This window comes from Alexandromys fortis, unplaced genomic scaffold (assembly GCF_014885135.2).
Source record: "Alexandromys fortis isolate MF-2015 unplaced genomic scaffold, M_Fortis_MF-2015_v1.1 scaffold_175, whole genome shotgun sequence".
Classification (NCBI taxonomy): Eukaryota; Metazoa; Chordata; class Mammalia; order Rodentia; family Cricetidae; genus Alexandromys; species Alexandromys fortis.
The window spans coordinates 725,855-750,240 of NW_026068065.1; the positions used below are offsets into that span (position 1 = coordinate 725,855).

Sequence of the window (24,386 nt, forward strand, 5' to 3'; positions counted from 1 at the left end):
ATACTAGAAAATTGAATCACTAATTAATATTCTCCACAACTGAACTCAATCGGCCCAGATGATTTCAAAGGTATACTCCATAAACACTTGAAGAAGAGATGGCATCACACTCTGCAGTAGGGACTGATGCAGGAGGAATGTCATGAATTCAAGGTCAGCCTGGGCTATGCAGTAAGTTCCAGGCCAGCCTAAGGTACACAGCATGGAAAGTCTTTGCTCAACACAAACCAACTTGGGGTCTAAGAATGTAGCCCAGCTGTGCTTGCCTAGAATGCAAGGCCTTGAGTTTGAGCACCAGCACCGGGTAAAGCAGGCCTATAATCCTATCACTTAGGGAGCAGCAGCAGCAGCAGGACAGCCTGGGTTGGTTACACAGGGCCATGTCTTTAAAAAGTACATAAAGCCAAGAGGTAGTGGTGTATGCATTCAATCCCAGCACTTGGGAGGCAGAGGCAGGCAGATTTCTGTGAGTTTGAGGCCAGCCTGGTCTACAGAGAGAGTTCCAGGAAAGGCTCCAAAGCTACACAGAGAAACCCTGTCTCGACAAACAAAAAGTAAATAAGTAAATAAATGAATAAACACATAAAATGAATAAAAATAAATGATAAGACACCCCAGCCCAGGATCGCATGTGTTCCAGGCTGACTCAATAGCACTGTGCAGTTACACAGCTCAGAAGCACCCTGACCATCCTGTACCTGCATCACTGTACTCTCTTGCTTCACGTGGTGCTAGAGGCTGAACCAAAATTCCTGCACCCTAGGCAAGCACCTTACCAGGCGAGTCACATCTCCAGCCTGACAGCATTGCTCTACAGAATCTTCTAGAAGATACACATTCTATCTCCACAACTTCAGTGAGGCCAGGATGCTTTCGTATTAAAGCAGATGATACAAGGAAACTCAACAACAGTACCCCCATGAATACAGACACAGGAGTGCTCATGATACACTGTCAGATTTAATATAACAATGAATAAAAGATAACTGACAGGTGTGGTGATGCACACACACCTTATAAGGCAGAGGTAGGCAAATTCTTGAGTTTGAGGCCAACCAGGGCTACACAGAGAAACCCTGTCACAAAAAAACAAAAACGGAAAAAAATTGTGTGTGTGTGTGTGTGTGTGTGTGTATGATCCAGGCCAGATCTTGGCTAGTTCAACATTTGAAAAACCAATTAATATAATCTATCACAATAACAAAGTAAAGGAGAAACAGTCATGTGACTGAATTGATAGATAGCAAAATCTGACACCATTCATAACAAAACCTCTCAGGAACATGGGGCTCGACTTGTAAAGGAGCATCTGGGAATGGGGTTGAGGGTGAGACGGCGCAGCAGATGAAGGCACTTTGTCACTAAACTAAGGACCTGAGAGCATTTCCTGGGACCCATATGTTGGTAGGAGAAAACCAACTACCAGCACAAGCCTTTAATCCCAGAACTCCAGAGACAGGCTTCTGTGAGCTGAGGCCAGCCTGTTCTACATAGTGAGTTCCAGGACAGTCAGAGCTATGCAAAAGGACCCTGTCTGAAAAAAGAAGACAACAAGAAGTGCCATAAATTGACCCCTGACCTATACACACCCTGTGCATGATTAGATTAGAAAATTAAGAGTTATCTTCCATAACCCTACTCTAACCCGATAGTCCCTAGTAAGAAACTAGAAGCCTTCTCGCTAATATCATTTGAAACAAAACACCGTCTCCTCTCATCGTTTCTGTTCAACATTGTACTAAAGCTGATACAATAAGGAAAGTAAGTTGAAGTTGCAGTGCTTTGAAAGAAATTAAAAACTTTTTCATGTACTAAAGAGACAGCTCATTGGTTAAGAGCAATTCACTGGCTGCTTTTCCAGAGGTTTGGTTTCCAGCTCACAACCACCTGCAGTTTCAGTTCAAGGAGATGCAATGTCCTACTCAGGCCTCTGGGAGCAGAAGGTAACCACCACATGGTACACAGACACACATTTGGGCAAATCTCTGAAAGTACTTGCCTTCAAGACTAATGGCCTGAGCTCCATTTCTAGAACATGGTGAAGGAGAGAAACAATTCCTACAGGTTGTCCTCTGACCTCCACATATGCACATCAGGACACACATGAACGGATGGACGGACGGACGGACACACACACACACACACACACACACACGCACGCGCACACACACAATACACTTAAGCTATTGGCCAAGCACTGATTCAGACAATATAGTTTCTGAGTGATTATTTCGGGTCTAAGCACCCAGAAATGAAAGAACAGCATCCAACAACAGCTATGCACGCCTTTAATCACAGCACTCGGGAGGCAGAGGCAGACGGATCTCTGAGTTTGAAGCCAGCCTTGTTTATAAAGCAAGTGCTAAGACAGCCAGGGTTACATAGAGAAACCCTGTCTCAAAAAACTAAAACAAGGGGCTGGAGAGATGGCTCAGAGGTTAAGAGCACTGGCTGCTCTTCCAGAGGTCCTGAGTTCAATTCCCAACAACCACATGGTGGCTCACAACCATCTGTACTGAGATCTGGTGCCCTCCTCTGGCGTGCGGGCATACATGGAGGCAGAATGTTGTATACATAATAAATAAATAAATCTTTAAAGAAAAAAAAAAACGAAGAGTTGGCTTGTCGTGGTATCTCTTCGCAGCCATAGAATAGTGACTGAGACAGCTGGGCATGTAGCTCAGCTGGTACAGTGTTTGCCGGGCATGCACAAAGGCCTGGGTTCCATCCCCAGCACCATATAAACCAGGCATGATGGTGCACACCTGTAAATCCAGCATTACAAAGGTAAAAAGGGGATCAGACCATCCGCTGCTGCAGTGTTCAGGGCTAACCTAGGCAGCATGAGACCCTGACGCAGGGGGGGAAAGAATAAATGGAGAAAGCTGGATCCCTGGTGCTCTGAGCACTAGAAATTCCAGGCTGTGTGCACATACAGAATGTTTACCTGGGCTCCCAGAGAGCAAGTATGACAAGGTAGATGGGTGCTAAGATCTGGAGCTACGCTTAGAGTCTGTGAAATGCTTTCTTAGGAACTAAAGGTGTATTTGCAGAACCACAGAAGACTCTGCCCTAGGCTAGACCCACCTCATTCCTCAGTCCCTATGGCTTTCTGTGGTATGTTATTCCCCACCCGAACTGCAGCTGTGAGGGGCAGATGTGGCCTTTTTCCATTCTCTACCTCCATCAGCCCCTAAGGTCAAGTTAATACAATAAGCAGACGGTAACACTGTAGCATCTGGGCATGGTGGTGTAAAGCCCAGCTCGGCAAGCAGAGGCAGACAAGCTCAGCAAGCCAGCTAAAGCAGGGAGACTCTGTCAAGAAGGAAGAAGAAGAGGGAAATGTAGCAAATTCAGCCTGGTGGCACGGACCTGTAATGCTAGCCACTCAGGCTGAAGCAGGAGTATGGCAAATTCAAGGCCTGCTGAACTACAAAATCAAAGCTCAAAGTAGGCAACTTGATGAAACTCTATCTCAAATAAAACACAAAGTACAACAAAAGGATCTGGGTGTAAGTCAGTGATAAATGATTGCCCGGCACAAGTTCTAGTACTTAAAAAAAAAAAAAAAAAAAAAAGAATTGAGGGGACTGGAGAGATGGCACAGCAGCTTAGAGGTCCTGAGTTCAATTCCCAGCATCCACATGTTGGCTCACAACTATCTGTAGTAAGATCTGGCACCCTCTTCTGGACTACAGGCATACGTGCAGACAGAACACTGTATACATAACAGATAAACAAATTTTTTGTTTGTTTGTTTGAGACAGAATTTCTCTGTAGTTTTAGAGGCTATCCAGGAACTCCCTCTGAAGCCCAGGCTGACCTTAAACTCACAGAGATCGCCTCCTAAATGCTGGGATTAAAGGTGTGTGCCACCACTGCTCAGCAAATAAATAAATCTTTAAAAAGAAAAAAGCCTTGTATCCCAGCACTCCTAAAGCAGAGGCAAGTGGATCTCTGTAAGGTGGAGGCCAATCAAGGCTATGTAGAAAGCCTGTCCAGAACTAAATAAAACAGAGAGAGAGAGAGAGAGAGAGAGAGAGAGACTAAAAGACGGCAGGAGAGAATATTCACTTGAGGACTCCTTAGGGACAACCCACTTTGTAGATAGAAATGATGGGCTTAATTTGGAAAAGATCTGCTACTCCAACTTTCCCAGGACCAGTCTTCCACATAAAGCCACAGAGGCATCTACAATTTTTGCCATTACCAAACGCTTGCCCCCACATCCCTAAAGGCAGAGCAAACCAAAGAGCACTAAAGCGGTTATATTATGAAGACTCCACTCTCCCCACAAGGACATCGGGAAGTGTTTCAGCTGAAGGTACCCTCTAATAACTGAAGCTAGAAGTAAGACAGCTTAAACGCAACCCTTCTCACGCCTAAGAACTCAACAGTTTGCCAGAGGCCCTTGAGTACAGAGATTCATCTTAGACGAGAGGGAATCGGGTCCTCACCTCTGGTATCAGCCGTCTCCTCTTCACACTGGGGATGGAGTCTGCTTGGCCGTCGCTGCCCAGCTGCTTCCGCTTGCTGGACTCCTGGAGGGCAGTGAGGACGCTGTCCAAGGGGTGCTTCTCGGAGGCCCTGGAGTTCCGGGAGCAGTCCAGCGCAGCATCGTCACCCTCTACCTTCACAGTGTTATTTTTCCCAACTGTGGCAGAGAAGAAATGGGGCTCAGCAGGAAAGACCAAGGCTGCCGGGCGAGCAGCAAGGCTCTCTGAGTGGCAGGTGTTTGTGGGCCACCCTCTAGCGCCGTCATTTAAGGATGCTGACTAGACTTCCCATCAACACGATCCCGTTCCTATGCTTGCCAGTGCCCTACAGTAAGGGCACGGTTCAATTCCAAGAGGATTAAAAGTCCTTTGCAGGAGGAGGTAAATGGGGGAAACATACATTTTATGTGCATGGTGGTGCTAGGTAGTAACCCAGAGCCAAGGACTCTTAAAACTGAACTACATAACCACCCCTAGATAGCATCTTTCTACACTTTTAAAAAGCAGATCAAGATAGGTCTATAGATAGAAGGACTGCCAACAATGGGTAGGAAGGCTTCTCATAAATACTTTTTAAAATGTGGGGCTATATGATATATAACCTATTCAAAAATATCCAATTAAAAACTTTTCTTTTTACCTTCTTCTACATCTTCACTGAATTCAGTTGAGTTCATCTTCTATTCCACTAAATGAAAAGATAAAGACAAGGTCTTCATTTATTGGTTATTTCTTAATGTTTCTCACTCACAGAGAGACCCCTCATCCCCCAGCCCAGCCTGAGAACCAACAATTAAAGGCTTTGACACAGATGTAAGCAAGCATACCCCTCTCTTTCTTTCTTCTTTCTTTCATTCCTTCCTTCCTTCTTCCTTTTAAAAGATCTGGGGTCTCACTGTGTAGCTAGCTGGCCTAGAATTCCCTATGTAGTTCTAGAGATTTGCTTCCTCTGCCTTCAATGCTGGGATTAAAGACGTGCACCACCATTTGCCACCCAAGCAAGCTCTCCGCTTGTCTGCAGAGACAGCCAGGTCTTTCCACTACCAGACCATATGAACAGAGTGCTAGCCGGGCAGTGGTGGCACATGCTTTTAATCACAGAATTTGGGAGGCAGAGGCAGGCAGATTTCTGCCTAGTCTACACAGCAAGTTCCAGGACAGGCTCCAAAGCTACAGAGAAACCCTGTCTCAAAAGAAAAACAGAAACAAAACAACAACTACAAAAAAGCTGGCTGAGAGCCGTTTACTAAATGATGCTCCTGCCACTCCAACACGGAAGGACGACCTCTTTTTCATCCCTGCTTACAAATTCTGCCCAGGAAATAAATAAAAGCTGCTGGAGGGAGGCTGAGTCTCAATAAACAGAGCTAAGGAGCTAGCACTCCAGGTGCTAAGACAGATAATGGCAACCACACATTCAGTATGCAGTCGGTCCAAGTGGAGACACACCAGAGCACCAATGCAAATGGATTCAGAGAGCCTAACAAAAGCGGCACACAACACCTCATTAACAATTGCATTTACTGGGGCTGGGGACGGCTCAGCAGCTAAGAGCTCCCGCTGTTCTTGCAGAGGACCCAAGTTCAGTTCCCAGCACCCAGGTTGGGTGATTCATTATCTCCTAAAATACCAAAGGATCCAGTAACACCCTCTTTTGGCCTGAGGGTACCTTCATGCACCTGTGCATATGCACACACTTACACATAAATAAAAAAACAAATAAAAAAAATCGTACTTATCAGCTGGGCAGTGAAACCAAACACCTTTAATCCCAGCATTCAGAAGACAGAGGCAGGTAGATCTGTGAGTTGAGGACAGCCTGGGCTACAAAACAGTAAAACCCTGTCTCAAAAACCAAAACCAAAACTAAACAAAAGTATTTATCACATGCTAAAATGATATTTTAGACTTGCTGAGCTAAAGAAAATAATTTACTAATTTTACTTTTTTTATGGGTGTTTTTTACAAGGATTCTCTGAGTAGCCCTGATTATCCAAACTTACTACTTACTTTGTAGACCAGACTGGCCTCGAACTCACAGAGATCCACCTGCCTCTGCCTACTGAGCGCTGGGATTAGAGGCATGCACCACCACCGCCGGGCCTCTCACAATTTTTAAAGAAGGCTATTAGAGAATTTAAAACTACACATGGGATCCCATGAGTGCACAGCATGTGTCTAGTCCATCCTTCAGGAGTAGCATGGAGAGGCATGAGGAGGGGCTGGTGCGGTACTGACAAAGCCATGGCCTCCCAATCACTGGAACCAGGGAGTCCTAGTGTCCCCAAATTCTACAGACCATACAAATGCAAGTGACATTTGAAAACTCTATCTAACCACACCCTTTAATGTTGGTATTGGGGACTTGTGATTCCAACAATTGATTCAACTGATTACAAGCAGAGTTTTTGTTTTGTTCACGGACCGGAGGAAGTGGGAGCAGGGGAGTATCTTGTTGGGACATTTTTACAACAGAGATGTCACTACGGCATCCTGTACATGTCCTGTTTTAGAGGAGATAAATGGAAAGGAGAGGACAAGAGAGACGGCATCTAGCTGATCTAGCGACATAATAACTACTTCAAAATTGGTTGACAGGCTGGGCACGGTTGTGCACGCCTATCATTCCAGCACTCTGAAGGCAGAGGCAGGCAAGATCTCTGTGAATTCAGGGCCCCGCCAGCCTGGTCTACACATCAAGTTCCAGAATAGCCAGGGATACAGAGAGACCGTGAATTTAATACAAACAAAGCAAAAAAGCCAGCCAAACAAACTGGCTAACGATAGCAACACTTGCGCAGAAGTACGATTCTGAAGAGCGTCGGAGCAGTGCTCTGCGTCGGCATCAGTCTCTCCTCCCTGCATTACTACTGCACACGACTAAAATGGAGATTTATTTGAGGTTAAAAATAAGCCCCATTCACAAAGCTAACTCACACTTGAAGAACATAAAGTGATACAGAAAACAAAACATCAATCTTACGGCTCCACTCATTATTTCTGGCAGACAAGTAAAACTTGCATCTAAGCTGGGAGTTCCCTTAGCAGTCAGGAAGGTTGTCAGGGCCAGACTGAAACTCAGGTATTATTCCCAGTCCAGCCAGGGAACTGATCAGAAAACACACTTCAGGTCAGGTCACTGGAGTACCCAAGCCTGCCTACTGCCCTTGGAAACACTGGCACACAGTCACAAAACCCATTCCCTCCAACTGAAGACAAACTCTGACAGGTTGTCAGAAGCAAGTACCATCTACAAATCAGGACCTTGCTATACAGCCCAAGTTGGCCTTGAACTTCAGGTAGCCTGGCCTGGCCTTGAACTCCATCTTTTTGTTTATGCTGGGATTACAAGCACACACTATCAGTTACATATTGTGTTCTTGGGAGGAAAAGGAGGCATGGAAGAAGGCAGGTAGTTTAAGTGATTAAACAGTGGTGGCGCTGGCTAAGCAAAAGTGTTAAAGATGGATAAACTCAGGCAAGGTGGGAGGTGTTCACCCACCACTCTGCCCCTCATCCCTTACCATATATAAACTGTAACCCGTCCCTAATAAACAGAGGCCTTGACAAAGTTGCTTGGTCTCGGTCTTCTGTCTTAGCTCACTCCCTTCCAGGTAGCGCCCCTCCGAGACCCTGGAATAACTGGATTGCAGGGTGGGTTACTAACCCCTAGACTGAGTAGCCCACCCAACGCAATCCACACCCGTCCACCTACTATGTGCCAGTCACACAAGGAGCACCATGGAGCTGAGAGTCAGTGAGTGGAAGTCCCTGCTGCTGGTGGAATCTGTTGGAAAGAGTCTTGGTGAGCCAGATGTTCTGAACCTTATGAACCATACCAGAATATTCAACACATAATTGTGAAGCCCAGAAACTGACAATGGAGGAGCTGCATGTGAGCCACCTGTAGGAAGGAGAAACTGAAGGGCCCAAGAAGGCTTTAGCAAGAAGTGAATGGGCTGTTCAGCTTCAGGGCACTTGCAACACCCAGAGTCCTTCTGCTCCAGGCTGCATCTCCATTTGTTTGCGGATTAACAGCAGAGGCTAGGCCAGCCCAGGAGGAACTCAGTCAGTCTCCCACTTGCAAGGCCACAGGAGTTCCTGGTTGCTCTACATACCAGCTCGGCCTCAGCCTGGGGTAACTTTAGTCCCAAATCTACCACCACAGAATCCTGAGGCTCAGCATCCCACAGTGAATGAGAGGCAGAACCAGGCTTGAAACTGAGTTTGTACCTCCCACCCAGGCAGAGCAGGGGGCAGGGTCACTAGATGACCTCTAGGAAGTGCTTTTGAGGAACACAATCCCAGCTCCAGACTTAGGTCTTGGATCAGCAGCAATTGAGGAACCCAAATCTCCTCTGTAAGAAAGCTATCTGGAAAGCCAGGTGGGTGGATGGATCCAGGCTTGGAAAATGACACTTCCCTACCCCCACAATGAAGGAAGCTTCCAAGGAGAGGTCAGGCAGGTCACTCCCTGCATCCCGAGGCTAGTAGAAAGGAGATTGTATCACACAGCTACCTCCACTTCCTGGTCATCTGCTTAGTGAGGGTCACGTGCTCTCTGTGGGTGGACACAGAAGACCCAGATGCCTAGCATGCCACACACATTCCTCCCAATTGCACTGAAGGTTCTGGAGGAACCAGAGCTCCCACCACACTCTTCTGCAGCCTTGAACTGAGCAGCCTAACACTCCTTTTCAAAATCTTATTTTTCGGCAGACCTTAAATTTAGAACACACACATACATCAATGCAAGTGCCCGAAACAACTTTTTCCCGAAGGGGCAGCTAGTCCATGTACTTCAGAAATGTCTGAACAAGGTAATGCTGTGGGACCGCCTTCAGTCAATAAACTTTAAGAAACCGCGCCAACTGCAAGGCAAGGGAAAAATTCAGAGATGCTTGTTTCTGGTGAAAATGTCAAATTGAACTGGAGGTACAGACTTGTAATCCCAGGATCTTGAGTTCAAGGACAGACTGACTAAAAACAGTGTTTCTGTTTCCAAAAACACAGTGGAGGGGAGGGGATGTCAGTCGTATAGTGTATGCCTAGGAGTACTAAATCCTAAATTGGTAGTCCAGCACCACATAACCCTGGCATGTGATGGGGGTCAGCCTGGTCTACACAGCGAGTGCCAGGACAGCTATAGATACAAAGAGAAACCCTGCCTCGAAAAAACAAAACAAAGAGCCAGGAGGCAGTGATGCATGGCACACCTTTAATCTCGGCACTAGGGAGGCAGAGACAGGCGGATCTCGGTGAGTTCGAGGCCAGCCTGGTCTACCAAGTGAGCTCCAGGACAGGCTCCAAAAGCTACAGAGAAACTTTGTCCCGAAATAAATAAATAAATAAATAAATAAATAAATAAATAAATAAATAAGCAAAATAAAATAAACCTAGCATGGTGAACAAGACATGGCAACACATGCCTGAAATCCCAGCATGCAGGATATAAGGATGCAGGAGGAACGGAAGTTCAAGACCATCCTCATTTAGCTACACAGCTATATAGCCAATTCAACAGCAGCCTGGAATATGAGGTCTTGCACACACGTACTTCTGAAGCCAGGCATGGTGGCTCATGCCTATAATCTCAGCACAAAGGCAGAGGTGGCAGGTGGAAGAAAGGCTGGGTCATCTACACACAGGGATTTTGAGTCAATTCTAGGCGTGTTACATGTGCACAGACATATACATAGCTACATTGTGAAGATGTTTCTTATATTACCTTGTAATGACTTTATATATTATTATGGTTATTTTAAAATAACAATAAAAATTGAAATATTTTCCCAATTTAGTTTCTGTCCCGCTACTTCTGATTTATTGAAGAGGGGATGTGACTTCAACTCTCAAAATCCTCCTGTCCCCACACGCTGCTTAGTTTCATGTCAGCTTGGCACAGCTAGCGTTATCAGAAAGGAAGGAACCTTAACTGAGACAATCCTCAGTAAGATCCAGCAGTGTGGCATTTTTTTTAATTAGTAACTGACCGAGGAGGGTTCAGCCCAAGGCAGGTGGTGCTATCCCTGGGCAGGCGGTCCTAGGTTCTCTAAGAAAAGCAGGCAGAGCATGCCATGGGGAACAAGCAGTAAGCAGCACCCATCCAGGGTCTCGGCAACCACTCCTGCCTCCAGGGTCCTTCCCTGACTTCCTTCACTGGACTACAATGTGGAAGTATAAACCAGACAAAACCTTTCCACCCCAACCTGCGTGGTCAAGGTGTTCATCACGGCAGCGGTCACCCGACCAGGATAATCAGCTCCCCAAATCCTGGGACTTCGGGTTTGGGTCAACACATGCAGCCCCCCACCCCCACCCGCTTTCTTTCTTTCTCTTTCTTTTTTCTTTGAAACAAAATCTTACTCTGTACCCTAGACTGACCTAAAATTTGCTATGAGGTCGAGCCTGGCCTTGATTTTGGGATAATTCTTCTGCCTTGGCTTCTTCATGACCATAAAAAATATTTTATTTATTTGATACTGAGATTAACTATAGCTCTCAAATGCTGAGACAAAAATTACAGGTACGGTATGTCACCACACCCAACTACAAATGATTTTTTTAACGTTTATAAATATATATAATATATATTTACATATACTGTGTATATGTGGCGGGTCAGAATTCAACTTGGGGGAACTGGTTCTCTCCTTTCACCATATGGGTCCCAGAAATAGAACTCAGATGGTCAAGCTTAATAGCAAAAAATACCTTTAAGCACTAGCCATCAGCAAACTTTTGACAGGCCCTGATTGTCCTGAAACTCACTTTATCAACCAGGTTGGCTTCAAACTCACAGAGATCCACCTGCTCTGCCTCCCAAGTGGTGGGTTTAAAGGGGTGCGCCAAGAAGCCAAGCCGCGTGGTAGTCGCACTTGGGAGGAAGACGTAGGTGGATCGCTATGAGTCTGAGGCCAGCCTGGGCTACTGAGTGAGTACCAGAACAGGCTCCAAGGTTACACAGAAAACCCATCTTGAAGGGGAAAAAAAAAAAGGTGTGCACCACTACTGTCTAGGCATCAGCAAACTCTTAACACAGCCCATGAGATCTTTTTCTTTCAGAGGAGAGAGTATTAGCCAAAACTACTACTAAAAGCGGGGAACTCCATCAGAAGTTACTGTCAGTGTCCATCGAGAGGTGACAATCTTTCCTATCACGCTGGCGCTCTAGAGACCTTGGATGAGACATTTCTACCCGTCACAGGGCCTCAAAAACTTGAAATCTCTGAGCCCTACACAGGCCAACAAAGCAAAGGTCACAAGCAGAGAACCGGCAGGAGGGGTAAGCAAGCACTTATGCACTTATGCATGCACGCGCACCTGGTCTGCTCTCACTTCAGTCCAGCTGCTCAGTGCCCCAGAGAACTCTGGCTGTGAAGATGCTGGGCTGAGAGCCCCACCAGCCTGCTAATCACAGGCAAACTGCACTGAAAGCTGAGCAGGACACGTAAGAGAACAAATGTGCCCGGACCGAATGGCCTTTGATCACTGTTGTTTTTTCCACCATACAAAGCGAGGAAGTCAAGGTCTACACGTTTCCTAAACAGAAGACGTCCAATCTAAAATTGGCAGGAAGAGATGGGCATTAAATTATGTGTAGAATTCAAAATCAATTGTTCATTATAAAGCTACCCAATTAATAGAAACAGACTTCAAAGTTCACTGGGGATATCCCAACTACGTAATTTTAAAAGGCCATAAAGCAGCTGGAGGGAAATATGACAAAATGCTAATTACTTCCAATTAGTGGGATTATGGATGATTCTTTAGATTGTTCCTCTACTTTTCAACATCCTACAGTAAGGACGAAACTCTTTGATACATAGTTATTGTTTGGGCACTCTTTTTGTTTTGTTTTTGTTGAGAAGGGGTCTCACGACATAGCCCTGGTTGGCCTGGAATTATGTTGACCACCAAAGTCTTAGAGATCTGGCTCTCCTCAGTGCTAGGATTAAAGGCGAGAGCCACCCCTCCTCACTACACTGTTCAAAATGAGCTAAATTTCTGGAGAGGAACAAGCCTGCTGGATGTAGAGTAGGCCAGAGCCCAGCTAGTCCTTCACAGGATTGGGAGCTGGATGAGGAAATAGTTCAGCAGAGACATCCAGCTTGTGGCCCATGGGTCACAATGTGAATGTGGCTCAACAAAATAATTTGCAAACTTAAGATATCTGATTTTTTTTCCTAAAGATTAATTCATATATACAGTGTTCTGCCTGTATGTCTGCCTGCAGGCCAGACATCTCATTACAGACGGTTGTGAATCACCATGTGGCTGCTGGGAACTGAACTCAGGAACTCCGGAAGAACAGCCAGTGCTCTTAACCGCTAAGACATCTCTCCAGCTCCTGAATACATTTTTTTTTTTAACTTGATTGTGCCTCTGTCTTCATCATGAACTTCATAAATTTTGTTAACATCCTGTCACAGTATCAAAAGGCTGCATGTGCTTGGATGAAGTGAGCAGTTCCCTGGGGTGAAAACCTCCTATTGCTGGGTATTTTCAGAGAGACGGAACCGTTAGGTGTGTGTGCTCCTTTCTTTGGACCTCCCTGGGAGCTGAGCACCTGGAAGAAGGTGAGGTGGGACCTAAGCAAAAAGTGAGCAAGGAGAAAGCTATGCAGGAATCTGACTAGGGAAAAGGTCCTTAAGAAACAGGATGCGAGATGACGCAAAGCAGGGACACTTCATGTAGGAATCCTCTGCCCTCGCAGGACCATCGTCTGTTTCCTAGTTGGTCACCAGGTTCCCAAAGGACATTTTCCAGTGCTGCCAAGGGGGCATCACAGCACCCATACTTTATCTGAAGACTGTCTGCCAAAAAAGGACAGATGAGACCCTGTCTGCCAGTCACACAGGACAAGAAGCAGGCCCAGAAGTGGGAAGAACTTGGGGGCTTTGTAAAACTTAAAAGGTTCAATCCCAGCCAGCTGAATCCAGGTTCCGCCCCATTAAATCAGAAACTGCCACAAAGACTGCCAGTAGGCTACAGTGCAGGTCAAGGGCTGACCTGAGCTGTCCTTACCTCAGGTCAACCAGACACGAATCCTCCTCACCTCAAGGTCTGTTCCCAGATGTCGAGCTATACTCACTCACTACCAGATGGGTTACCCTGACAGGAAGTAACTGGAACCCAGTTACCTGTGAATGTGGCTTGATAGTCCCTCACACACAAAAGGCAAAGCAGCGAGAATGTGCTCCAATCATTTTAAAGATGATATTGCTAAAACAAACTCAAGGATTTGAAAGGCTTAATGATAACTAGAAGCTTCCTTCCACCCTATCACAGCTGCCACACTGTAAGAACTGGCTTCATGACAGCGCTCTGCTACAAATCAGAACCATTACAGGACAGCTCGAGCAGCAAGCCGTGTTTGTGTAGCTGGCTTCACATTCCAAGGGTTTTACACACAATCCCCACACCAATCTCTGCTGTGTAAATGAAGAAGAAAGGGTCACCCTCTGGACCTCACTTGGGAGGGTGTGACAGACTAGGAGTTAAGAAGGGCTGGGGAGACTTCCAGGTTGACAGACTCACTCTAGCATTCCCGGGGGACTGAATGGAAGCCTGGAGGTCACAGTCCCTAATCCAATAGGCTCAGATGCCTCAACTTGTCAACCAGCCAGAGGAGTCCTCAGATGACCAAGGAGGTACCGGTGAATCTGCCCATAAGAAAATGAGATCTGGCCAGGTATGATGGTACACACCTTTAGTCCCAGCAGTAGGGAAGCAGAGACAGGGGGATCTCTTTGAGTGCAAAGCCAGCCAGAGCTACACAATCAAGACCCTGACTCAAAAAGAGACAACAGAATTTGGACTGGCGAATCGGCTCAGCAGTTTGAGGTCAGAAGTCTCAAATTGAAGTTACAGGCAGCTGTGTGATGCCACTGGGTCCTAAGAAGCAAACCTGGGCCCTCTACGAGAGCCATTATCACTCTTGACTGCTGAGCCATCTCTTCAGCCCTGTTAGAACATTTAATACCCAAACAGTTGCTCACCTGCCTAACACTTAATCCTCTCTTCTGTGAAACCGAACACACCTACCTACCTCACCTCAGAACTGTACCAAGTATAACAAGTATAAAGGGCATGGCAGGGGTGCAGAGCAGAGCTGTTCTGAGTCAGAGGCCAGCCAAGAATACACAGCGAGACCCCGTCTCAGTAAACAAATGAGAGAGTGCCTGGCATACTGCACTCAGTACAATGCCTTAAAAAGTGTAAGGCCAGTGAGATTGCTCTGGGGGTAAAGATGCTTAGCATCCAAATTGAGTTCAAGTCACAAGACCCTCATGATGAAGAGAGAGGACCTTGAAAGTTGTCCTGACCTCCACACATGCATCAAGGCATTCAGGCACCTGCAGTCACATAGACCACACACACACACGTAAAATAAAACAAATTTTAAAGTAATGTTTGAAGACAATCTCATTACGTAGCCCAACTGTCCTCAAACTCATGATTCTCTTGCTTCCAGTTCCGCAGGACTGATTTAAAAAGCATGTACCACACTTTACAGCCTTTAGTGGTAATTTTTGAGTTTTTTTATTTTGGGTTGTTTTCCTTTTTTCTTAAAAGAACTGCAAAGTTAAAACGAATGTCTTAAAGTTTCACAGAGTTTATTAATTTTCTCCCAAACGAAGGAAACAAGCTGGAGAGAAATGAAATCCAATGTCTTCCCCGACTGGAAGCCAGTTCCCATGCCATCTGCCCCCATGGGGTTTGTCCTGGGTTCACAGGTCGGCCGAGAGCCTCTGAGCTCTCAGAGCCGGCACTATTGGCAGCAGTGTCCTACCCATGGGATCTGCAGGACATGTTTGCAATCTCTTCTATTTTTAGTCACATCTGCAAATGCAGTTTGAGAAACACCAGTCCTTAGAAAACCAGAGCAACTGCCCCTGCGTTGTCCTGAGGCTGTAGTCAGCGCACCACCTCATCTTCCAGCAGACAAGGAAGCGCAGTCACACACTCCTGCTTGCTCCTGCTTGCGGCCCACATGTCCGAGGGTCACTGTAACCTGGACGGTCCCTGAGCTTTCTGGATCCACTTAAATCTTTCTAACAGGCTCTGCTTAGGGTCTCTTTAGCCTCAGGAGAACTCACCCTGAGACCTGGCATCCAGAAGCTGGCTCAGGAGGGAAGGACAACATGCTTCAGCATCCACTTAAGGGCTGGACAAAGGGGCCTCACTTTCCTAAGGGACAGAGGCAGAGTCTTCTTTGTGCTGCCCACTTTTTCAAGTGTCCTGCCTTGGGAGCACAGGAGCTAATTAGTGTTCTGGGCACAGCCTGGCTGCTCCAGGCAAGCTTTGGTCCAGCGCTTTACTAGCTCCGTTCTCAAACCAACAGCCCTTGCACACGGGTGCTCTGTGCAGCTGGCTTAGTGATCTCTGACAGACAAAATCAGATGGGCAAAGGAGAAAGAGCCATTGGCAAAAACCAAAAAAACCTAAGAGTATGGCTAGACTGGATATCTGGAGTAGGAGTCCAAGACCAGCTTGGCTACAGAGAGAGACAGTCTCTGTTGGTGGACCGGGACGGCTGGTGGTCATTGACCGTCATCCCAGCACTGAGTAAGTGGAGGCAGGAGAGTCATGGGTTCTCATATAGCCTGGCCGACATAGAAAGACCCTGAAAAAGAGGATCTGGGGCACAGACCTGTCAAGCTGGGCTACATGACAAGACTCTGTCTCAATTCTATCCTCCACAGACCTGTCAAGCTGGGCTACATGACAAGACTCTGTCTCAATTCTATCCTCCAAATAAAACCAAGTGAGACGGCTGTTATCAAAGAGCTGCTGAGTAACTTCAGTTCTAAGACAAGCCTGTAGAGACTGCTTTTCAGACAGAATTCTAACTAACATGCCATGCACGAAGCACCACTCTAGAAAACACAGCGCCCTGCTTAACACACTAGAGACGGAGTGCTAAAACACAGCACTCTTGGCTTGGCTTGTGTGTGCCTTGGCCCAGAATTCACAAGCTTTGGGCAGAGATGATGTTCAGAGATACTATATTGGAATCTCAAGAAGGGAAGGAAGGCACTTGTCAGCTCTGGAAAAGGAATGAAAACAAGGTGATGCTTACAAAAATCAAAAATATTCGTTTCTGTCAATATACACTGGGGGGGGGGATTTATTATCTAGGATAGGAGAGATGTGCTTGCCAGCACACCTGATGACCTGAACCCACATGGCGGAGAGCCGTTCCTGTAACCAGTCCTCTGACCTCCCCATCTGCACCGTCAGAGTTCCTGGGCATGAGCACACATAAATGTATATTAAAGTATTTTATCATCTAGAAGCGAGGGTACTCACGCCTATCATCCCAGCATTTGGAAGGCTAAGACAGATCAAGAGTTCAAGGTTATATTTGGCTGTCTAGTGGGTTCGAGGCCAGCTTGAACTCCCTGAAGCCCAGTCTCAGCACACTTCCATAATCTCAGCACTCAGGTAGGAGGAATGGCACAGGATCCAGGCAGCTGGTTTACACAGCAAGTTCCAGGCCAGCCAAGGGCTAGAAAAGATAGCATGAGTACGTCCCTCTAAACACAACAGAAAGGTTCAACTGCTCAAAAACCAACATCCAGTTATGTTGTCAATAATAGGTATAGTTGATTAGAGTGGCATCCATGGCAGGGTCTCACTTACCACCCCCCCCAAAAACAACAATAACAACAAAAAAACCCTTAAATAAATCATTATTCCCTGAACAAATTATTGCTGGTTGGCTACCAACCTTCATGTAACTTGCCTGACATATTTGAAGCCTTGGTGCCAATACAGTCCAGGAAAGCCTGCTGTTGCCTTCCTGTCACTTCAGGCAATTCTAAAAATCAGCAGACAGGACACTCAAACAAGATCTTAAACTTTCACCCAATCAAACTTCTGTCAGGGCTGAGTCCAATTTTCCTCTTCCTAAGTTACATTTTGCCAGCACCTTTCCTTTTGTGCCAAAAAGGTTCTCAGATAATGGGTCAATCTCCTTCAGGCTGGTGGAAAACGGTTATTCTCTCCAGGTCCTAACTGCTCTTTCATCTTGTGTGTGTGTGGCGAGAAAAGAACAGTAAGCTTTCCTGTTAACTAACTTCAAGAGATGGCATATCTGACATGGGCATGGTGCATTGTGAGCATATATAACCCAGCCCTAGGAAGGCGGAGAGACACTGGGCATGGTGGCACACACCTTCTACAGTCCAGGCATGGAAGTAGGGGGAGGGGTTGACACCGACCAGACCAGTGAATGCCTGAAGAAGAGGCTAGCCTGGTCTACAAAGCAAGTTCCAGGACAGCCTGGGACACAGAGAAACCTTGTCTTGCAAAACAAAACAACTAAACAAAAAGGTAGGATGCGTAGTGAGACCTAGTCTCAGGAGATAACAAAAGCCAGGCAATAGCGGGGCACACCTCTACTTCCAGCACTTGCGGGGCAGAGGCTGGTAGACCTGAGTTCAAGGCCAGCCTGGTCTACAGAGCAATTCAAGAACATTCGAGAATGTTCAGAGCTGTGAGATGCTGTTTCAAAAAGACCACCAAACAACAACAAAAATGCTAGGCCTGGTGGAACACACCTTTAATCTTAACATTTGGGAGGACTAGGCAGGTGGCTCTCCATCAGTTCAAGGCCAGCCTGGTTGAATAACAAAGCTCCCAGCTTGTCAAAGTTACTTAGTGAGACCCTGTCTTTAAAATACAAATAGTAAAATAAGCAAAAAGGAAAACAAAAAACATCTCTGGTAAAACCCATAGTGGGTGACCGGTATTAATGAGACTGGCAGGAACTTTGATAAGATTTATTTATTTATTTATTTTTAGGTTTGTTGACAAGAGCCTTTACTTGCTGAGCCACTTAACTGGTCAGTTAACAGATTTTTTTAAGTCCTGGTGCTACTTGTTGATTTCAATGCCCAGGAGCTTGTCAGCTACCCAACCAGCAGGAACTGGCAGCTCTGACCCCATCTTTTCCCCACCTCCATTTCAAGAGAAGTCCTCCATTCATTTAGACATTTAATAATGTTACCAAAGTTACCAGTCCTGATTTGGTCTGATAGAAATATAATATATAAAATTTGAATATAAAAGTTCGAATCCCCACCTCAGAGACAGGGTTTTTCTGTGTAACAGTCCTAGCTGCCCTGAAACTTGTGGATCAGGCTGGCCTAAACTCACAGAGATCCATCCACTTGCCTCTGCCTCCGGAGTGCTGGGATTAAAGCCGTGTACCACCACCACTGGGTATCAGATTTTTTAAATTTTAATATACTAATTTGGGGGCTGGGGATGTAGCTTAGTTGGTAGGGTGTTTGCCTGGCATAACTGAGCACCACAAAAATTGGGTCTGGTACTGTATACTTGTAATCCCAATTTAACAAGTTAAGTAAAATCCGGAGTTCATCACCCAGGTCTACAGAAATTTGAGGCAGCATGGATCACAAGACTGTCTCAAAAAGAAAAAAAAAAAATCCTGCCAAAATCCTAGCTACTCAGGGAAGCCGAGGTCCTGTAAGTGGTATAAAAATGTAAACGAGGGGCAGAAGAGATGGTTCAGCGTTTTAGAGCGCTAATTTTTGGTTGGTAGCTTTCGTAGACCAGGCTGGTCTCGAACGCACAGAGATCCAACATAGCTCTGCTTCCCGAGTGCTGGAATTAAAGGTGTGCTCTACAAACGCCCGGCCGCACTTGCTGCATGGGTTGGGTTCCCAGCACCCATGTGGCGGCTCCCGACCCCATCTGTAACTCCAGTTCCAAGAGATAACGCCCTCCTCTGACCTCCGGGAATACGAGACGTGCATGTGGTGCACACGTACATACAAGCAGTAAAAACACATAAACGGAAAATATAACTCTTAAAAAAAAACCCTACAAATTAAGGGTAGATAGTCACAGAAAGAAAGAAACTGCAGGAATGGAAGTGGGACAGGACAACCAAGAACCCTGTCTACTATGTTGGACATACCAAGCTTGCCACAAAAACTCCACTCGCCTCCGTTTCCTGAAGTCTTTTAGCTTTCTGGCACCCTACCCTCTAACTCGTGACGTGTTATTTGCAGGAAAACACTCAAAAGTAGTTACTTTAAAAAGTTAAGTTTTCTGGCTCCCAAATACTCAACCCTAATTCTGAGCATCTTTGGCTGGCCTCCGCCTCCAAAATTTTCCCAAATGGGCCACCTGAGTGATCAAGCTTCTACTCCGGTGAAAACTTAAAAAACAAAACAAACAAAAACCCCAAACCCGCAGAACTCTGTCGCGCCCGTGCCGACACCCAAGGCCCTCCACAACCCGGCCCCGCACAACTCCGATCGCAGGCAGAGCCAAGTCCGCGTGGGAAACCTCCTCGATCGGAGCGGGGAAGAAGTCACGAGGAGGGCGAGCGCCCGGGGCCGGCTCTGCCGCCCTCCAGGAAGGCCTCACGCCAGCCGGGGTGCACACCCAGGGCGCCGCTGGGCCCGCCTCCAGCCGGGCAGCGGGAACCACGGAGCGCCGTGGAAAGGCCCGGGAGGGCGCCGCGCCCCCTAGCGGCGGGGCTCGCCCCACCCCGCGGCCGCCCGCCGCCCGGCGGCCTCGCTCCCTCCGCAGCCTCCCCGGGGCAGAGTCCCTCGGAGCCGCGGCTCCCGGGCCTCCCGCTCCCCGCCCCCCTGCTCCCTGCGACCGACACGCCGCACGGTCCCCGCCACAGGCCGGCCGAGCGCGAGCGCCCCGGCGTCGCGCAGCTTCCCGGCGACCCTGGCTGCTCCATCGCGGGCCCGGCGGGGGTGGAGAGCCGGCGCGCGGCGCGAGTGGGGCCGGCCTGGCGCCGGCGGCGCGGACCGTTCCACCGCGCGTCCCCCCTCCTTCCGCGCCCGCCCTCCCTCCCTCCCCGGCCGCGGCGCGCGTGCTCCCGGAACGCCATGGAGTCGCGGCGTTCCGAGCGGGCACAAAGGGGCGCGCGGCACAATGGGCGCGGCGAGCCCGTGGGCGCCCGCTCCCCCAGCCCGGCACACACACACACACACACACACACACATACACACAGACACAGCCGCACCGAGACGGCGAGCCGCTCGCAGGCGGCCCGCGCCGGCCCGCACTCACCTGGGACGAGAGTTGTTACTTTGCGGAGCGGGTCCGCGCCGAGTTCGGGCGCCACGTGCGGGGGGCGGGCGCGCGGGCCGCAGTGGGGGCCGAGCGCGCAGGGCCTGGCCGGGGCGGCCCCGCCGACTGGCTGGGGGCGGCGGGCGGGCGGGCGCCGTGTATTTTCCCCTCTCTTTGTGTGTGTCCGTGCGCTGCGCTCTCGCGTGACGTGACGGGACTCCGTGTGTCATTTCCGCACAAGGACACAGGAGCCCCCGCTGCAGTGGAACCTCAAGCCCTCCGCCCCCACCGCGCCGCCCCTCCCCCTCAGCGGGGCACACGCGGGACCGGCGGCGGCGGCGGCGGCGGCGCTCGGGCGTGAGCGACCGCGGCGGGGAGCTGGGGCGCGCTGCGGGGCGGGCGGGCGCGCTCGGCCTGCTCCGTGCGGCTCCACGTGGGCCCGCGCCGGCTGCCGGGCGAGCACGGCGGCCGGCACCCACGGGAGAGCGGCCCGTGGCATTCTCGGCTACGTGTTTGCCCGGCCCGAGCGTGGCCCCGATACCTCTTTCTCTACTTTTTCTCCCCCCCCCCAACTCCGAGGAGGGCGGGCGGAGGGGGGGGGGGAGCGGGCGGCGCAGCGCGGCGTGTCTTCTCCGCCCGCGCCTCCCGCATTTGGGGCAGGCGGCGGCGGCGCTGCGCTCTCGCGCGGACCTTCCCGCGCCGCGCCGGGCACAAAGACTTCGGGGCGCGCTGCTCCCCCGACCCCCATCCGCGTGGAGTCGAGGGGGGGCACGCTGGAGAGCGACCCCCGCTCTGGGGCTCGCTGGCTCTGGCCACTCCCCCGGCAGGGTGGCCGCCCTCGCCGGTAAAGCCCGAGCTCGGAAAGCCCAAGTTGTGCGACTTGAGGCTGCGGAGAGAAGCACGCGCTCGCGGACCCTCACGCCACACAACTCAGCCCCACGGGAAAGCTAAAAAACTTCGGGCGCCAACTCGGTGTGCCCCGACCGTCTATTAGTCTCCCCGGCTGTGGATTCCAAGTTGATAAAACATGAAACCGACCCCTCGCTTTCCCAACTTTAGGGTGGGTGGGGGTGGGTGAGAGAGAAGCCCAAGTCAACATAAAAACCGTGTGCGTAGTTTAGGTCAACAATGAAGAGTAAGAAATAGTTTTGTATTCCTTTAATTTGCCGATGGAAAAAAAATGTATAAAAAGACATGCAAATGACCCCATCTGCTGCACACAGCTGACTGGCTACGAGGACCATGTGGCCCGGCCGGCGCGGTCAGTGAATAGGTAGAATGGATTTGAAAAGGACGCACATGCTGGCTCCTAGCTACCCAGTCCAAGCCGCGAGGGTTGGAATTAACGCGTAGTCAGGGATTATCCTTCTTCCAGACCACACCAATTGGGAAATTTAGTCACTAAGCAAGTTGCTCCCCTTCTGGTTTGAAATCTAATGTCACAGAGTTGAGTTCTCGAAGACCTTTGAGGAACGTTCTGGAGCTGTGTTTGGGTTGCAGCCGAGAAGTCAGTGCTAATTGCAATGCAAAATTAGCTAGCAGCCGGGAGAAAGGAGCCCAGCATCCTAGGGGTGCTTTTTATTAGAGAATCTATACGTGCTCGGTGTCATTCACAACAGGATGATGAAAAGAATGGGGCCGAGATAGCAGCTCTTCAAATTCAAAAGGCATGGGTCGCCCTATCTACATTTAAAATAGAGCGGAGGGAGGAGGGGAGGGGGAATGGTTAATTTATACAGTCCCGGGAGACAAAGTGGAAGCCCTTGGATTTCCGTAGGGAACTTGACTTTTGCACTTGCGCATTAAAATAACACGTAGGATACAGCGCTTCACTCGACTGCGTTAACAGAGGCAGCAGTTGATTCTCACCTTCAATTTAATGTGACAGTGAGAATTGGAATTGTAAAAGGAGATGTTGTGTCTCATTAGTTCAGTTTTCTAGGATTTCCCAGGAGTCAGGAACAGTTGAAAGTAGCGTTTAAGCCCTCTTTGCATTTAAACTACTCGGTTGTGTTGCTTTAAGAATGTAAAATGACCATGCTCAGTTTTTAGAAAGACAGGATATGTCTTTGGCCAGTCACTCACCGTGAGAACTCGGGTATCTAAGGAAAATGCAATAGAAATCATTTCTTGGTTCGTAGTGTGAGACACCTAAGCTTTTGTCAAATACAACTGTTGTTCTGTTGTTAGTAAATAGATCTCGAGGGAAATGGCCGTCCTTAACTTAATCGGAGTTCGAAATACATTGACAATGGTTCTGCAGTCTTGTGTTGACAGTACTCTCTTACAGTAGGTTGTTTGTCCGCAATTACCAGCAGAACTGTCATGGTTGTGTGCACACCTGTGACCTTGCACTTTGGAGACCCAGGTGCTAGGATGGTTCTTTAGAAAGCACCAGGCCAGACTTCACTACATGGCAAGATCTTGCCTCAAAAAACAAAAAGTAATGTCTTAGAAGAGGGTGTGGGAAAAAATGAACAGAAATGGAATTCATTACTGTCTAAGGATGAAACTTAGTTCGTGTCTTTATGATCAGTTTGTGTTTGGGATTTTTTATTGTTATTCAGGGGTATGTGTATGCCACATGTGTGGGGGTGCTGGAGTTTTAAGCCATGGAATGTGGGTGCCAGAAGAACTCTGGACCTCTGGAAGAACAGGAAATGCCCATACGCACCAAGCCATTTTTCCAACCCTGTATATCCATGTGCGGGCATGTGTGTATGAAAGAAAAATAATACAAATAGATTAAAATTATTGAACTTGTTGCGACAAAAATAATATTTGAAAAATAAATTTGAATGGGACATAGTGGTGCATGCCTTTAATCCCAGCATTCAAGAGGCAGAGGTGGGAGGAGCTCTGTGAATTCAAGACCATCCTGGTCTACAGAGTTCCAGGTTAAACCAGGAAAACCCATGAAAAAAAACAAACACACAACCCCCACACACACACACACACACACTCACGTGCGTGCACAGAACCCCTGGGTGTGGTAGTGCACACCTTTAGTCTGCACACCACTAGGGAGGCAGAGAAACACTCAGGTCTCTAGAGTTCAAGGCCAGCCTGGTCAACACAGACCACAGACCGAGCTCCGGGAATGCCAGAGCTTCACAAAGAAATCTTATCTGGAAAACAAAAAAACAAATCAAAGCAAAACATTCAGATCATTTTTTAAAAAACAGAACAAATACTCCAGGCTTGCAATTAACCCCAGCACTCAAAGGTGGGGAAAGTAAGATGGCGGTTCAAGGCCAGCCTGGGTTACAGTCGTAGAAAGTACCTGCTATGAGTATCCTGGCTATGAGAGCTTGTCTGGAGAAAAAAAAAAGGAAAAAAATTACCTGATTTCTGGGGGATCTGATTGGTTTGGAAAATAAAATAAAATTTTATTTTATTGTGTTTGACTGCATTGAAGTACCAAGCCTGCAGAGCCCACAGCCACCAGAAGAGGGGGTTAGAGCCCCTGGAACTGGAGTTACAGAACCTTCTGAGCTGCCTGGTAGGTGCTGAGCTGCCCGCCCTCCACACTATTGTTTTGTTTGAGGACGAGGCCTCACTGTATCTCTGGCTGACCAGGAACTGCAGACCAGACTGCCACCAGCTCACAGAGATTCACCTGCCTCCACCTCAAGAATGCTGGGATTAAAGGTGTAGGCCACCTTACCCAGGAAAGTTTTATCTAGAAAACTTTTTGTTGCTAGTTTTTTGAGAGAGAATCTTACTATCCACACGCTAGCACAGCAAGACCTTGATCTTCTGACCCTCCTGCCTCTACCTCCCAAATCCTGAGATTATAAACCCGGGTCATCACACCTTTTT

The 24,386-nt window shown here is 48.2% G+C and overlaps 1 protein-coding gene across 3 annotated transcripts in view; it reads right to left on the reverse strand.

The window, feature by feature from the left end:
• The window catches only part of Bend3 (BEN domain containing 3), a 34,718-nt gene extending 13,805 nt beyond the window's left edge, over nt 1–20,913 (reverse strand). The window contains exons 1-3 of one of the 3 annotated variants that reach the window (XM_050120527.1): nt 20,565–20,913; nt 5,137–5,184; nt 4,458–4,654 (exon numbers count right to left, since the gene is read on the reverse strand). In XM_050120527.1, the coding sequence (XP_049976484.1) occupies nt 4,458–4,654; nt 5,137–5,173 (234 nt within the window). In that variant the 5' untranslated portion in view covers nt 5,174–5,184; nt 20,565–20,913. Of the gene's footprint in view, nt 1–4,457; nt 4,655–5,136; nt 5,185–8,211; nt 9,811–15,598; nt 15,759–20,564 lie in introns of those variants that run through there. The other 2 variants (XM_050120528.1, XM_050120529.1) reach the window with 2 other exon arrangements.
• Between the last annotated feature and the right edge of the window lie 3,473 nt (nt 20,914–24,386).